The sequence below is a fragment of the Patagioenas fasciata genome, chromosome 2 (genome assembly GCF_037038585.1).
Source record: "Patagioenas fasciata isolate bPatFas1 chromosome 2, bPatFas1.hap1, whole genome shotgun sequence".
Lineage (NCBI taxonomy): Eukaryota > Metazoa > Chordata > Aves > Columbiformes > Columbidae > Patagioenas > Patagioenas fasciata.
This window is the reverse complement of record NC_092521.1, coordinates 102,207,898-102,223,249: the sequence shown is the minus strand read 5'-3', so window position 1 is coordinate 102,223,249 and position 15,352 is coordinate 102,207,898. Positions and strand designations below refer to the sequence as shown.

Below are 15,352 nucleotides of genomic sequence, written 5' to 3'. Positions count from 1 at the left end.
AGCTACCTTACCTCAACCATACTTGTATCTTATTTCAATCTGTTGCATGGAGGTATTTTTCACCCAAAAGTCTACAATGTCTATAAGCAGGCCTGATCTTCTATTGCTTTGCCACTTTGATTCAAAAAAGTGTGTCTGTAGCCTGTGCCCAGATGGTCGGGGTGCAGTTCTGCCCTGCAGTGTTGTCTGGACATCTTTCCACTTCCCTGAAGTAGGGCAGTCTGGAAGGCATCCTAGCCTAGAAGGCTGCTGCCTCCAATGCTCTTTAAGCAGCCTGGACATCATCTTTTTCTAAGCCAAGCAAATATGTGATCTGTTGCTCTTGTGACTATGTAGTACCTTTGACAGCCCCTTGGAGGTTGTTAAAAAGCATTTTGGCTCAATCTGCACTATTATCTTGACCTAAAACTGACCGATGCTGTCAGTCTCAGGGATGGAGACAGGGAGCTGAATCACTGACACCAAGGAAAGGAATATGTAGCTGAGTTGCAGGTACAAAGCCTTATTTAATTTTAGAAAAGGTTTTGCATAGGACATGCAGGACAATTGTTGGGTGAAGGGGTTCTTTCCATTTTCCTCCTTTCAGTGATTAAATATTTGCTGAATATCCTGATATTCCCTTTGTCATATGACATAAACTACATCGCATCAGCTAGGAGACAGTCCCTGTTGCTATTTGTCAAGGTGATGCAGAAGGTCAAGGTCAGGCTAGGAAAAGTGTTTGGGGAATTATGTGAGGAATACCTCAGAAAACTTGATCTCTGGTTGCTGATGTCCTAACAGTTGCAGAGGAGAGAGACCCTAAATCAATCATCTTGCGGATCAGTAACAGTAAATATAAGTCTATAAAGGTTTCAAGGAATCCGATCAACTACGTGTTGAATGCAGATTGCCAAAGCTCATGAAAATATCATGATACTGCAATAATGAATTCTACAGGAAAAAAAAGTGACAAAAATATTTGTTATAATTTAAGACTTTTTATTTTCTTTTTGAATTTTGGAACCCAAAATTTGGTTCAACAAAATCATGTAGTGTCAACTCAAGAATAAACAATTTCACAACCTTTTTATATCAACAAATAAAGTTCAGGAGAGAAAGATTCCTCAAATTTGTACATTTTGAAGGTGTTTACATTCCTTGGATTTGGTGTGTCTCCTTACTTGTTAGAATAGCAATAAGCAAAAGGGGGGGGGGCGGGGGAATGACCCACCTAATATATATTATATACCTATATGTTGTGATCTCAAAATTGGTAAGTTTAGATATCTAAATGGAGATTCCTACTGCCACCATAGCACGTCTGAAGTGTTTTCTGTACCTTGCTGTAAAGCCCTGACAGAGATTTGGTTACTTTGTGTATGATGTTTATCATAACTACAGAAAGTATAAAGACTAATTTGCCAAGATCACACCAGAAGCCACTGTCTAGAATGGCAATCAAACCCCCTCTCTCAAGTCCAAAGCATGTAGCTGTCCTTTTGCTATTCTTTAATAAGTGAGACGGGAAAAAAATATTCTGACTTAAAGGCAACATCCCAGTGAGTTTCAAAAAAGGTACAGTCTGTGTGCCATTCTTAATACCTCTTATTACTGTGGAATTTTTACTTGAGACATGGTTTATTTCTTATGGTGTATATATATTATATGATTGAAATATCTGGGGAATTCTGGGAAGGATTTTTGACTTGTTTTTTGGATACTGCTGTTCCACACTTCAAGCCATCTTTAAAATAATTGAATTTTCCCTTTGCTTGTTACAGGTTATTCCCGTTGCTTTAATAATAGTGCTTGAAGGAAAGGAAGTTTTGGTTAGTGAAAACTTGAAAAACTGCTATTGCTGAAGAAGCAACTTTAAATATAACCAAATAATTTAAACTACTGAGTACTTTGAAAACCTCTTAGGTTATCTTTAATAAAATTACTACTTTTTCAATACATTTGTATTCCTGACATCGCTGACTGTGGTGTTTGTGTTTATTGAAAGCTTTGGTAGATTTCCTTTTGGAAAGGGAGAGAGGAAAGTCAGCAGTTAAATTTTAAAAAGGTCCACTACAGTATGGACTTTTTGCACTCCAATTACTGTAATGATCAGTGTGGTTCAAACTCTAAACAAGATAATACAGTTTTCTGAGAGACCTGCTGAGATATCTATTAAGAGGAGTTTTGTATTAATGGAATTCTGTGATCATTTGGGCAGGTGTCTAAAGTGATTGCAAAATCACTTTAGATAAAATCAGAACAATTTGTATAACTGCACAGCTGTAAAAAGCACTATTTGTGCCAAGTCCTACACACAATTTTAATTAATTTGAGCACTCTCTTCATTTTATATGGTTCATGTAGTGCTTGGAAGATACCAAAAAGTATATAATTACACACTGGATTTCCAAGTATGACTATTTGTGTGTGTTAATTCTGCACAAGTCCTCTTTTATCTCTTTTCCAGGTCCACATGTTTATTCTCGTCGTATCTCTTGCAACTCCGCTCTCCTTCGTTAACTACTCTGCCCTTACCAATTGGTGGTTGCGCGATTTACATGAGAACCAGTTTGCATAGAGGCCCATACATAGAAATACTTGAGTCATTGCTTTTAATAAGCCCAGGCTTGTATTACAGCTGTGCTTCCAGGGACCCTGAATTGGATTCAGTTTTTTCTCTTGTGGGCCAGGGTGGAGTTCAGTGCACGTATGAATCTTTCTTTGCAGCTGGTATTAAGCTTAGATTTGCTGAAGATAATGAGAGACGATAGTGGGTGAAAAACCAACCAACCAAACAAAAAGTCTCTAGAACACCAGAAGTGTCCCAGTGCAGCCACTGTGGGACAACACCAAAATTAGGCTTGGAGTTGCCTACGCTGGTGTAATTCAGGTCTAAGGAACCCTAGATTTACCAGTGATAATGTGCTAGTAACTAGCAGCCTCAAAAACCTAAAATCAAAACTCAGTGCCTCATCTGAATTTAGCCAAAATTATGCCCAAAATTCAGTAGTCAAAATGGATTTTATCTGACTTTCACCTTTGAAACCATCTTTTCAAGGAACAAAATAAGAAATGAGTAGGAGAGATTGTGTTCCCGATCTGCAGCAGCTTAGCCGGGTGAAATACACTGGCAAGGGGTGTCATCTGGAATGAGGTGTCCCCCCCAGCTTTTGGAGAGCTGAGGATCTGCAAAGGCAGAGCTTGGTGGGGTGTGCAGGAGGTAGTTCCCCACAGAGTGTCCTCCAGTATGTTGTGACCATGGGTCAGAGGTCAGCTCAAGGGATCACTCCAAAATCAAGTGCTCCAAAGTGACATGGGCATTGGTTGAAGACCAGTAGAAAGAGTTCAGAAACTATGGATCAATGATTCTTCTTTTACAAAATTTAGGAGGAATTTTGGGGGCGTGCTGCCTGTGTACTAATGTGCAGATTTGCACGCAAAACTGTCAGCAGAGGCAAACTAGCTCTGTTATTTTATGTCATGTCAAGGGAGGTCTTAAGAAAAAGGTTTACTATGAAGAAGAACATAATAGAACTAATTTTTAATTGTCCAGAAGATGTAACGTATCACCCTGTTGATTTAGAGTTTTCCCGTATGTTCTCATTTTTGAGTAAATGAAACTTCCTTTCTTTAATGACATCGTTAACTGTCATCTTTTTTCCTTTGTGTGTTCTTTCCATTTTTTATGACCCTGTTACGCTGCAAGAGTAGTGATAGCAAATCTTGCATGTGGTCCTGATTGCCAAAGAATAATTAACTTACTTAACATTAGACAAATGTGTAATCCTGCAACAGTTTTTAAGGTTTTCTGAGTAGGGTGTTTCTGACAGGTTGTTAGTTATTTCTTTCTAGCATAAAGACAACAAAAAATATCACAACATTGGTTGTACTGCCATAAAGCCATTTCAGGTAATTTGAAAAGGTAATAGAAATAAGGTTTTTGTTTTGTGCTAGAAAGTATGATACTGGCATATTAATAAAAACCTACGTTTTTGTTTAATGTTTTAGTGATGCTGAAGCCAAGTTTTCCTATAGTATCCAGCAAAAAATGACTAAAAGATAATTGGAGCTGGGGAATAATTTTTAGAAGTTAATGAACAGGAGAATATTTTTATATGGGATTCTATCAAAGTAATGCATTGGGTGAGCTAGATTTTACATCATTATAGATGACAGAGCTAGCAGGCAATTTGTGCATGGTGTGTTCAGCACCATTGTACTCGTGTTTGTATTCTTTGTGAAAGGCAGTTATTTATGCTGCGCGTTAACTAATGAAAACAGGTGGAGACAATTTTAAGTTTAAACGTAAGCTTTTAACCAGTTACATTGAAAGTATTTTTTCTGTTAAAAAGAAGGAAACCATGTTGCCTCCTTCATGGATATTAATTAAAGAAGTTATAATGATCCTTCATAGTAGATTCTGAAAAACAACATTCATGATACTATGTACATTCAATAAATGTTTGGGCTTTTTCATACAATTGATTTGTTTGAGGAAGTGTAAATTACTGCATGTTATAATCCAGACAAATTTTCTTTTAACTATTTGACACCTCTCTTTTACTCTTTGTTCATTTGTTTTTCAGGAACTGTAATTGGCGTTGTCATTTACACGGGCAAGGAAACTCGAAGTGTAATGAACACATCCAATCCAAAAAATAAGGTAAGTTACCCTTACTGTGGGATTTCTTACTTTTGTTTTCATAAAACTTTAAAATAGATGTACCTAAACCCAAAAATTTACAAGTTCTTACTCTGATGTATTTCCTGTGTGCTGGACTGATTTAAACTTTGGTATGAGAAGTGAATTTGACCTTGGTCTCGTTTCAGAAGTAAAATTATTCTTCCTTGAGCTAGGAGCGTTACAGGTGCTAATGGAAACATTTGTCTTTGAAGTATAAATGCACTTCTTCAGACTTTCATACTTCTATCTCATAGCTAAATATTCATTCTCACTTTGCTTCTCTCAGATTATTTTACTGTAAAGCATTTGGCCAAAGCTACATGGTAGTTTTAAGGACTATTTATAGCAGACTACTAAAATTTATTCAGGCTCCCAGTGGTAGTAGAGCAAGATCACTGAGGTTCCAGTCAGTACCCAGAACTCTCTTCCAGGGATTTTTGTAAGCAATGAAAGCATTGTCAAGAGATTGGTTTGTTCAAAAGATACCAGAAGTTTGAGTGCTTCTGTCTGTACAAGGTTCTTTCAGTTCAGAACAAAGTAAATAGCTTTTTCATTTCTAATGTGAGTTGAGGAGGGGCCTCAATTATAAAGAAATGACACTTCGGTTATAGGCTGTATCTTGCAACCTAGACCTGTGTTTAGTAAGAAGTTACTTAATTACATTAAGAAAGGAAAAAATTCTTGCAAGAGCTTTAGAAAAAATAAATTGTGACAGGTTGCCATTTTCACGCCGTTCATAATAAGTTGCTCTGAGTAGGAATATCAAGAATGAAATGATAATACAAATTGCTTGAAGCAGTTATTGCAGTCCCCGGAGTATATTGGTTTGTGTGTCTAATAAAGAGATGCTTTTAAATGTCTCATTGACAGAGACAGGTGATATGTACCATTATGTGGATTAAGATGGCCTTTTATTATTTTAATCTTTGTAACATACATTTTAAAATAATGTAAAATGGAGTAAAATGGAACCAGAATTTTTATCGTGCATAATTATTTCCTATTCCGTTTGATACAAAGATGAGCCCTTTAGCAACAGAATCTTTAAGAATTCTGAACAACTTTTCACTAATAAGTAATTCTCACAGGTGTTTAAAATGAAATTAGTCCCCTATCAATTCACTATATTAAATAAACATAAATGTTATATGCTTTAGCTAAATTCAGCAGATTTTGGCAGTATATTAGGTTTTCAGTAAATGTTTGTTAAAACCTTTTCGTACATGAATATTTTGCAGAGAAAACTATGATGACGGGTAAAAGGTTTTGTGCTTAAAATTTCCCTGATGTTTTGAAAATGACTATTGAAATAGTTGCTCCAAATTTTCATCAGCACAATATGAAGTAGCAAATAAACCTAGTGAAAGAAGATCCAGCAACATGTTGACAAGCTGGTTTTTACAATTATTTCAATGCATGGACCACCTTTGCTTGCATAATACTTTAATGTTACAGCTGCTAACACTTAAATGTTTTGTTCTTTCATCTACAGTGGGGAACCTAAATAAACTTAGAATTTTCATGAAGCACTAAGAAGAAAAGTATGTGTACACATACACACATGTGCACATACACAAACTAAGCCAAGTCCTAATAATATTATCTGACATATATTGCACTAGCAGTATATGAACACTATCTAGAATAATTAGCTTAGGAACAACTCTTGAGAGGTTTGGCCTTGACACGAGGAGGCATTTCTTTACCTGAGAGGGTGCTCAAACCCTGGAACAGGCTTCCTAGAGAGGTGGTTGATGCCCCAAGCCTGTTGGTGTTTAGGAGGTATCTGGACAATGGCCTCACTAACATGCCTTAACTTTTGGTCAGCCCTGAATTGGTCAGGCAGTTGGATTAGGTGATCATTGTAGGTCCCTTCCAACTGAAATAGTCTATTCTGATCAGAAATCATGCTTTTAAATAGCATTTTATCTGCTACTGATAAAACAGGTGATGCTTGTGTAACTAAACTGTGCTCGTTAGTTGTTCCCAGGCCTTTCAAGGAGTTATTGACCAATTAAGATGTTCAGTACTCCAGATATGTATATTCATTTATTCCTTGGAGGTGCTTAGTTCTTTGCACCATAGTTAGCTGATAGGAATCTACTAAATGTGAAGACTGAGGCTTAATATACTATATGTAAAATTGCCTGCTCTAAATGTCTCTGCCTTGTTAGTTGTGCTATAGAATATTGCAAAAATTTAAAGATTAATCTTGTACTGAACAGGTGAAGACTTTCTCTAGAGCCTATTTTCTACATCAACTCTGCATCGTTGTTCAAAATACTCTGTAAATGTGTGAGTCTTGTGTGTACCAGTTGCTCAACAGTAATATTGGTGTGGGGGTTTTCTGTGTTTGGAGTGACCATTCTTGTTTAAAGCAGTAGCCTGCAAGTAACATGACAAGTAAGGATGGATTTGGGAACTGAAAACAGTTAAGTAAGTGATGAAATGCAGTACTTCATTGTAAAAATATCATTGGCAATGTTTTTTAACTTGTAGTTTTAACTCTACCTTTCTGTGGAGTTATCTTACTGTCTCTGTGTCTTTTATTTGTGACTTCAGGGTTTTTATTATAATACTATGGCTTGAGATAGGTTTGCATACTTCTCTAAGATTACCTAATTTGCTGCCCAAAGGTGATACTGGGTGCTAGATAGCCTTGCAGCAGGTAGACAGCAGCAGTCAGTTCATTCCTCCGTTGTGTATTTGGGTGGGAGTATCTCCTGTGTTTTCTCAAGCTTGACAATAATCATGACATGTTGGTTAAGGGCAAGTAGCATTAGAAGCCAAAAGGAGGGCAAAGTGAGTCTAAAATAGTCTGATGCATTACAGCTGAAAGATTAAAGATGCAAACATTAAAATAAATAAATATGCACCAAATTCTTAATGAAACAAAATTTGAATTAAGTTGGTCAACTGTGATATTGCTACAAACTGAAGAGGAAGTAAGTCTGTCCCTTCTTCTGCTTTAGAGAAGAAGTGTTACAAATACTATTTAGAAGTGCTTCGAAATGGCATATGTCACTCTACTGCTACTTAAAAACAAATAAAAATAATATTATAGAGATTTTCCAGTAAAATGTGTTGATATGGTCTTGTTTGGAATGTATTTCAGTGACACTTGTATCATCTGGCTTAGGAAGAAAGCAAACAATGAGATCTATGATTCTGAATTTACACTGTCAAACTGAAACTTCTATGTCAAGAAATAAGCAGGAAATACATGGGCTAGACTTTTATAATTCCTCTCATCATTGAAATACAGATAGATGCTTCAGTTGTATTTCTCACTGGAGTATAATGTTACTGCTGTACTTAGGACTATTAACTTGGTATTTCTAATACCAAATTTTTAGTTTTCCTGCTTAAGGGTAGATGCTTTTTGACTAAAACAAAATTTAGAGATGCATACCTTGAGTAAAAGACTGAAACTGAAATAAGTTTAAGCAAAATGACATGTGAAAAACAGTGACATGTATGTACCTGTTCAAGCATGTCACTTATCTGTACATTAAACTTAGAAGGATTTATTGTGTTTGCTGAAGTATTTATTCATTCAACCAACAATCTTCTTAAAGTCAACACTGTTGTTTTATTACAATTATAAAAATTGTTTCATTGCCTAAGGATGCAGACACGGTCTGAAAAACACAAAGATGGAAGGGAATTTTCTTAATGGATGAATTCAATATGTTTTTAATTCCAAACAGTATAAAGAAAAAATATATCTGACAAGGTTTAATTTCAGTCTAAAATGATATATGTTTTGTGCTTTAAATAAATGCAGAAATGGTAACATTATTACGGTATAATGGTGTAATCCTCTCTGCATTTTACCTCATTGGCAGTCACATCAGCTTACTTAGGAATGCAGTTCCAGCCTTAAAAAAAAAAAAAAAAAAATCAGATTGAATTGTGCTCCTCACAATGCAGTAATCAGTAATCAATTCTATTTGGATAGATATTCTTAAACCTTGGCTTTCTGGATGAAGTTGGACTTGTCAATGCTAAAGGTCATTTATAGGTGTTAATTAACCAAGGGGGAAATTAACAAACTAAGGTTATTTTTTTATTTATTTTTGTCTGGCATTTTGCAGTATTCTCATTCTTGCCTATTTAAAGTGCATAATAGGGTTTTGTTATCTAAATGTAGAATTGCTTTCTCAGTTTTGATCTCCATAGAACGCAAGATTGCTAGCACAGCCCCTCTGGAAATGTGACCGGTTTTGATGAGTGGCAGCAGATTTTGGGGGTAAAGTTAAAGAAACACAATATACTTGGAGGGAGATGGAAATAAGTTCAAGGGAATATATTTTATGTACTAAGACTGAAACACTAAAATTACTTGGACTGTGCAATCTATCTATCTACACTCAGAATGTACACAGTTACGCATCAAAATGAGTAGAAATTATCTTCAATAGAACTGAGAAATCAGTAGCCTCTGTAAAGGAGCTACAGCATGTAATCTGCCTAGTTTGCTTCAGATTAGTACAAAAATAGTTTTTATATTGCTAATCCTTACAAGCAGCATTCAAAATACTCATTTTTTTGCCTTGTATTATGGAATTCTACATCTGCTGTTATGCTTTGACATCAGAAGTAAAGCTTCATAGTAACTATTCTGTGTTCATCAAAATAGTGATATTATTTTTTTTTATCTGTAATCCTTAGCTAGCCTGAAAGCTAAATACCATGTCTTGTGGTGGATGCTTTGCTGACTTTATAAATGTTGATTGTTTGTTTTTTTCTTTAAACACATGAAAATCTGAGAACTGGTATTGGTTTTGTGTGTGTGTTGCCCTTGGTTATTTGAAAATGGCCTCACTGCGGTGATCCTTGAAGTAATAAAAAAGTTTTTATTTTCTGATAAACTGAGGAAAAGTCACTTTGCCTCTCCCTCTTCCCTCCCACAAAACTGCTCTTCCAAGTGTTTTGTAACCAAATTTACTTCTCAACATAGAAAAGGCTTCCGTATGCTTGCCCTTCACTCTCCCCTATTCTGTGAGAATACTTAAAAAATACTTCCTAAAAAAGAACACCCCTCCCACCCTCACTTCTTTATTTGGAGTGAAATAGAGTGTCTGAAGCAGATTAATGTGTTCCGAGAAACTGATACCAATTTACCCATTCAGCACAGCATTTTCAGTACTCAAAATACATGCTTCTCCTGCCTCGATGCACTTTTTTGAACATCCATAAATTCGGTTGTCCAACATCTTGTAATTCATTAATAAGCCATTCTTACTTGTTCTACCTCAAAGGCTGACATTTGTGAGTCCAGCTGGCATTTCTGTTCATGAGTACTTGTGTCAGCAGTAGTAGCTCTTCTGTACTATGCCACCAGTCTTCCCAGAACAGTAGAATCAGATCATGAATCTTGCATGTCGGTGTAGACAGAGGGAAGAAAATGTCCCATGAAATCCCCCGTCAGATAACAAAATGAAGAATTTGCTGTTACCTAAAGACCTTCAGAAGGGCCTTAGAAATGCATTTACTTTATCCTGCTGCTGTATTCTTGTGCAAGGGCCCAGTAACTTGACTTGCTTGTTTTTCTTATTGAATCAATCATCGATGTTCATAGTCTGAGAAGAATGTCTTTCTGTGGCTGTATGCCCAGAAGGCCTAGGATAAAAGTAAAACCTTGAAAACTGTTTTGTGGCTCTTAATGACAAATTTCAAGGATTTATAAGAAGAAAAGGGTTTATGCAGCACTTCTTATTGGAGTATGGCCTGCTGTGCTTAATTCTCGTAGAAACTCCTCTTGGTATGGGATAAAATTGATAAAGTTGTCACCGACAGGTGGTAAGTAGTCCCCAATCTCAGTTTGTCCCCTGTAACCAGAGCTTCCGTCTGAGAATGTGCTTAACCACCAGCTTCCCTTGAAGTATGAGAATCCCTCTTTTGGTGTACAGCAGAGTTGTTGGGATCAGGCCGTGAGGAAATACACGTCATGTAGTACTGGTGCTTCTCTCTGTGTCCTCTCTCATCTCTGAGCAAAGGAACAAAAGTAGCAAAAGCCAGAAAACAGAGTATCCCCTCTCAAAGTCTAGAGTGTGTTGGTGAGATGGATGCAAGTGTGAGATGAGGAGAACAAAAGACATCTTTCCTAAAAAGTTTGAAAGGAAAAGGCTGAATGGCAGAGCAGCTACCCTTTTCCTTCTGAAACTGGATGAGAACACTGATGCTTGGAAATGATCAGTAGAGTTTTGGCAAACCAAAAGCAAAGTTTTCTGTGTCCTTCACTCTGAGCCAGAAAAAATATCTACCTGCTATCATTACTAGTAACTCCATTACCTGAAATAGCAAAAGTGTGGTAGTGGAGTTTTCAATGCTTAGATGACTAGTATGGAAAATATGTAAATGATCTGACGTTTTTAATTTTTCTTTCATATATAGGAAACCGGAAGAATACTAGATTTATACCACTAGGTTAAAGCAATAAGAGAACAATAAGACTGAAAGTCTTCATTGACTTCTTTGAGTGCGTATGTGAACAGAATTCACTAAATGCAAACTAGTACATCATACTGGTTTTTTTTTCTATGCTCCTGTATTTACCTACAGCACACTCTGTAACTTTTGTAATTGCTTCTTCTCAGAGACATAGTAGGGCATTTTTATGCACATTACCAGTGCTTTTCAAATAGCAGTGTATTTTTTTTTTGTACTCTTCTTTATATTCTTCTTTCCAAAAGTAATAACGTGGTGATGCTACAAATGGGAAGCTGGAGCACAAGAGATCGGGGAAAGAACAGGAACCACAAAACCCAACCAAACAAAGCAAACAAACAAAAACCCAAAAAGCCCACAGACAAATAACAACAGCAAAAAACACACCAAAAAAACCCACAAACCCCCCCCCCCCCCCCCAATAACTCAGAGTGGTCAGTTTAAGGTATTGGACTTCACATCTCATACAACTTCGTGTTTCATAGTACTGTTATCTCAAATACTGCTAATGTTGGGTTTGCATGCACATGATGTCTGTAGCCTTGGAGCAAATTTGATCCTAATGCATTTTCTTTAGCGTCTTGAAAATAATATTATATCATCATTATCTACTTCTCTGTTACATCCGTGGGCTATAGAGTAAGTTCTTCCAGGATGTGTCCTGCTATCAATTCACAAGCTAATGTCTCAGAATAACCTGTGCCCTGACTTCTAATTTGTTCTGAAAGCAACAATTAAACATATTATGCAGTTGAAATACCAAGTCATGTGATAGGTCTTTTCTGGCTACATGTAATTTAGTGTGGGGCACTGTGTTGCTGTACAGTGTCTGAGTCACCCAGCCTGACTGCTGCTGAAGTACAGAACTGAACAGATCATCTTTCATACTGTGTTACGGTACTGTGCTGCTTGGGACATGAACGTTGAATCAACATTTCTATTTCACCTGATACCACTTTCTATTTACAAGCCTACTGCAAAGCAAAGTATGTGCAACAATATGCGATTTAGTTCTAAACAAAGTAATTGCAGTACAAGAACATACAAAACAAGCAGGGGAATGGCTCTTCAATAGTGAGAGAATTCTCACTGCACTCTGGGTAAATTTCTGGGTATACTATGTATTTTAGAGTTAGTGGCAAACTCTTCCATTTGTTTCACTAAGCTCAAGACTTCTTTTCACAGCTGTAAAATTCCTGCAATGTTACATCCATTCTGTATTATAACAATATAGGAGGATAAAAATTGATATATTCCAGAATGTGAATGACTAGCCATAAGCCATGTCTAACTCATAGTCCTACATTTTTGTTTTTGTCATCACTGGGAATTTTACTTGATGATGTTCTCAGATCACTTCCCATTTTGGAGACTCCCATTAAAAGCTTTTTGGATTTTGTTCCCTTTCAGTATGTTTTAAATGTGAATGTGTTAGAATTTGGCTCAGCAGCTCAATGTCATTTCACACCAGTGTTTGAGGAAGGATCAGTGGTGGAGTACACGATAGTCCCTAAAGCAGATTAATCTCACGAAACAGTCTAAGCAATTCTACAATAGATCAAGTACAGAATAATAACAACTTTTTGCTTATTCACCAGAAATACTGTATTTTACCTGTAGTGAGCTAGGCTAAAATGAATGAGTTGTGGTAAAATGTAGAAACCATTTGAAATTTTTCCATTCTACAGAAGACAGTGCAAAAGGGAGATTCCTTGTGTAGTTGGCTTGCGTTGGGTATCCCGGTGAGCTGTTATAAGAGGCAGTCCCTGATGGCTGTTTCCTCTCAGCTGCTGTCTCCACTGCTGCTCATTAGTTGCAGGAGTTTGCTTGTTTGCTTGTGTTGTTGCCATTGGCAAAAAGCAGCTGCTGGGAGGTGGAGAGGGTAGGGGCAAAGGGCACTGCCTCGCAGATGACACTTACAACCTCATCTGATGCCCTAGAACTGTCCCACCTTCCTAATGTGCTTCTGGCGGGGCTGTGCTGGCAGCCTGCAAGACAAAGTGCTGGGAACCACAATACTGACAGTGTGGAAATAGATCCTTACATGGTTTTGGATATTAGAGTTATGCTGAGTGTTTGGTAATAAAAGCAATGTACCACCATTGGCACTGATTTTCTTTTGCGTGTGTATTCTTACTGCGTGTGTTTTATTGGAAATCTGAAACCTCTAACTTAATTATGGAACTGTGCTATATGCTTTTCTTTGTAAAGATGCATGCACGCATTCCTGAAACCCATGGTTCTAAAATCTCTAGACCACAACTGTGTAGAAAGTTAAATGTGCATCATATCTTTATTTAATAACTCTAGTGACTGTTAGAAAAGTGTATATAATTTTTCTTTTGCATAATTTTCCATAATTAGTACAGTTATTTTAATATTTTTCTGAACTTGCTCAATTGTTTCCGATAGGGAAAGGAATTACATAAGAGAAATAGATTAATTTTTACAGTGAGTATATTCAAAGTATGTTTTTTTTTTTAAATTATGAATGAGGGATGTGAGAAATTAGGATCTTTCAGAGACCTACAAAGCATTCTGGAAACAGACACTCATCTCATGGTTATGTCTTTTATTTGGATGCTTTGCAGGCATTATTTAGCTGGCTACCTTTCTTTTTATGTAGAGCAAGTACAGAAAAACAGATCATCTGTGTGTCTTCATTTTTGAGACTTCTCAATTTATGCAGCTGAAGTCTGATGTTTTTCCTTAAGTACTGGAGGCTCAGTAACCATCGTGATTCACATTACTTTAAATCTTAGTCTACAGTGATGAATATCTAGAGGGAAAGGAAAGTACTATACATATCAGGACATAATATTTGTTTTTATATAGGCTGAACATAGTGATCATAACTTAAATACTTATTTCTGTTCGCACCCTTAAAGTAACAAACTTGTCATATTCTTAACAAATATGATCTTTGCCCTTCTGTTTTACCTCAGTTCACAGTGCAAGCCTGTGGATAGATTTAGCATTAAAATCAGCATTCCAGCTTGTACTGGATGAAAATAATGTGGTTTAGATTGTGGATTATTTTGCAAGAAGTGGATTGCTCTTCATATTCTTAAGGCTAATTCCCTTCCCATCATATCTTTTGGAATGTGTCCCAAAACACTGTTTATACAAAACAGTGTTCAGTTTCATTTCTTTTATGATTTGGAGACTTTGTGGAATCTTTTGTTAATCTCATAATCTCCAAGGAATCCACTCAAATATTTTCTTTTATAAAAGCAAAGATAGATGAGTTGTGACTCCACTGAAAATAAGATTCTTACTGATGCCTTCAGGGTTTGAGGGATAGGCTGGGTTTTTTTTTCCTTTTTCCTATCACATAGATTTATTTTTCTGGTTTCAGACTGAAAGTGGTTGGGCAGTTGCTTGCTTTTCTTTTGAAGAAACTCTTGAAAAAATTTTTGCTGCACTGTTGTAGTTGCCTACTAGATGTATCGTCTCTGTTTCTCAATGTGATTCTGACAGCACCAGTCCTCTCCTTTGAACTGCATATCCCTTCTGACTGCCTTCCTCCTTGGCTTGTTCTCTTCTCCACCTTGTTATTCTGGTCTCTTTAATATTTTTCATAGTTCCACCTACACATTTCTTTCATCTCCACATAAATCTTATGTATCCTTGCTTTTCTCTTTCCATGCAGCACCTTTGTGAAGAAGAAAGTTTAATCTTTGATAAACTCGAATTGTGAAAGACTATTCTTTATCTGTCACAGTTTGTTTACCTTGAAAAATACTGTCTTGGTTAATTTGCACCCATTGTGCAACAAGGAAGATCGTGATCCTGGTTTACCTCTTCAGCTCTGGCTGCACCCTTCTGTGTGCTGCTTGCTCCCCAGTGGTACCAGTACTGTCACCTCCCTTTTAAAATGGCTTTCAGTGCATCGGTCATCTGCTCTGCTGTCAAGTTGTTGGCTTCAACTTGTGAATGCATGGGTGATTTCTTAACGGTTTTATGCATGGGAAGAGATTCACCGTAAATAAGTAGCTGAGTAGCCATTTCACTGACCTGCTCTAAATACACCATTGAAATTCCCTGCTGTCACGTTTAGCCAAAGTTTCTCTGGCTGTATGGCCACATCTTATTCTCACTTCTGGCTTTTTGTTTCAGCTATTACTGTATCATTATTTTCCCCTTTATGCTCAAATCAACTTGGCTTGTAGGGGTAGTTTATGCAGTACCTAGTGCAGGGCTGTGCTCTGTGTAAGGAGACCTCTCTCTGGA

At 36.8% G+C, this 15,352-nt stretch overlaps 1 protein-coding gene across 6 annotated transcripts in view; it reads left to right on the top strand.

Annotated features, from left to right (window-relative positions):
- ATP9B (ATPase phospholipid transporting 9B (putative)) overlaps window positions 1-15,352 on the top strand; it is a 165,202-nt gene that overhangs the window by 83,489 nt on the left and 66,361 nt on the right. For all 6 annotated transcript variants that reach the window (XM_065830090.2, XM_065830088.2, XM_065830087.2 and 3 more), the window contains one exon: window positions 4,569-4,645. In XM_065830090.2, coding sequence (XP_065686162.1) covers window positions 4,569-4,645 — 77 coding nt within the window. The remainder of the gene's footprint in view (window positions 1-4,568; window positions 4,646-15,352) is intronic.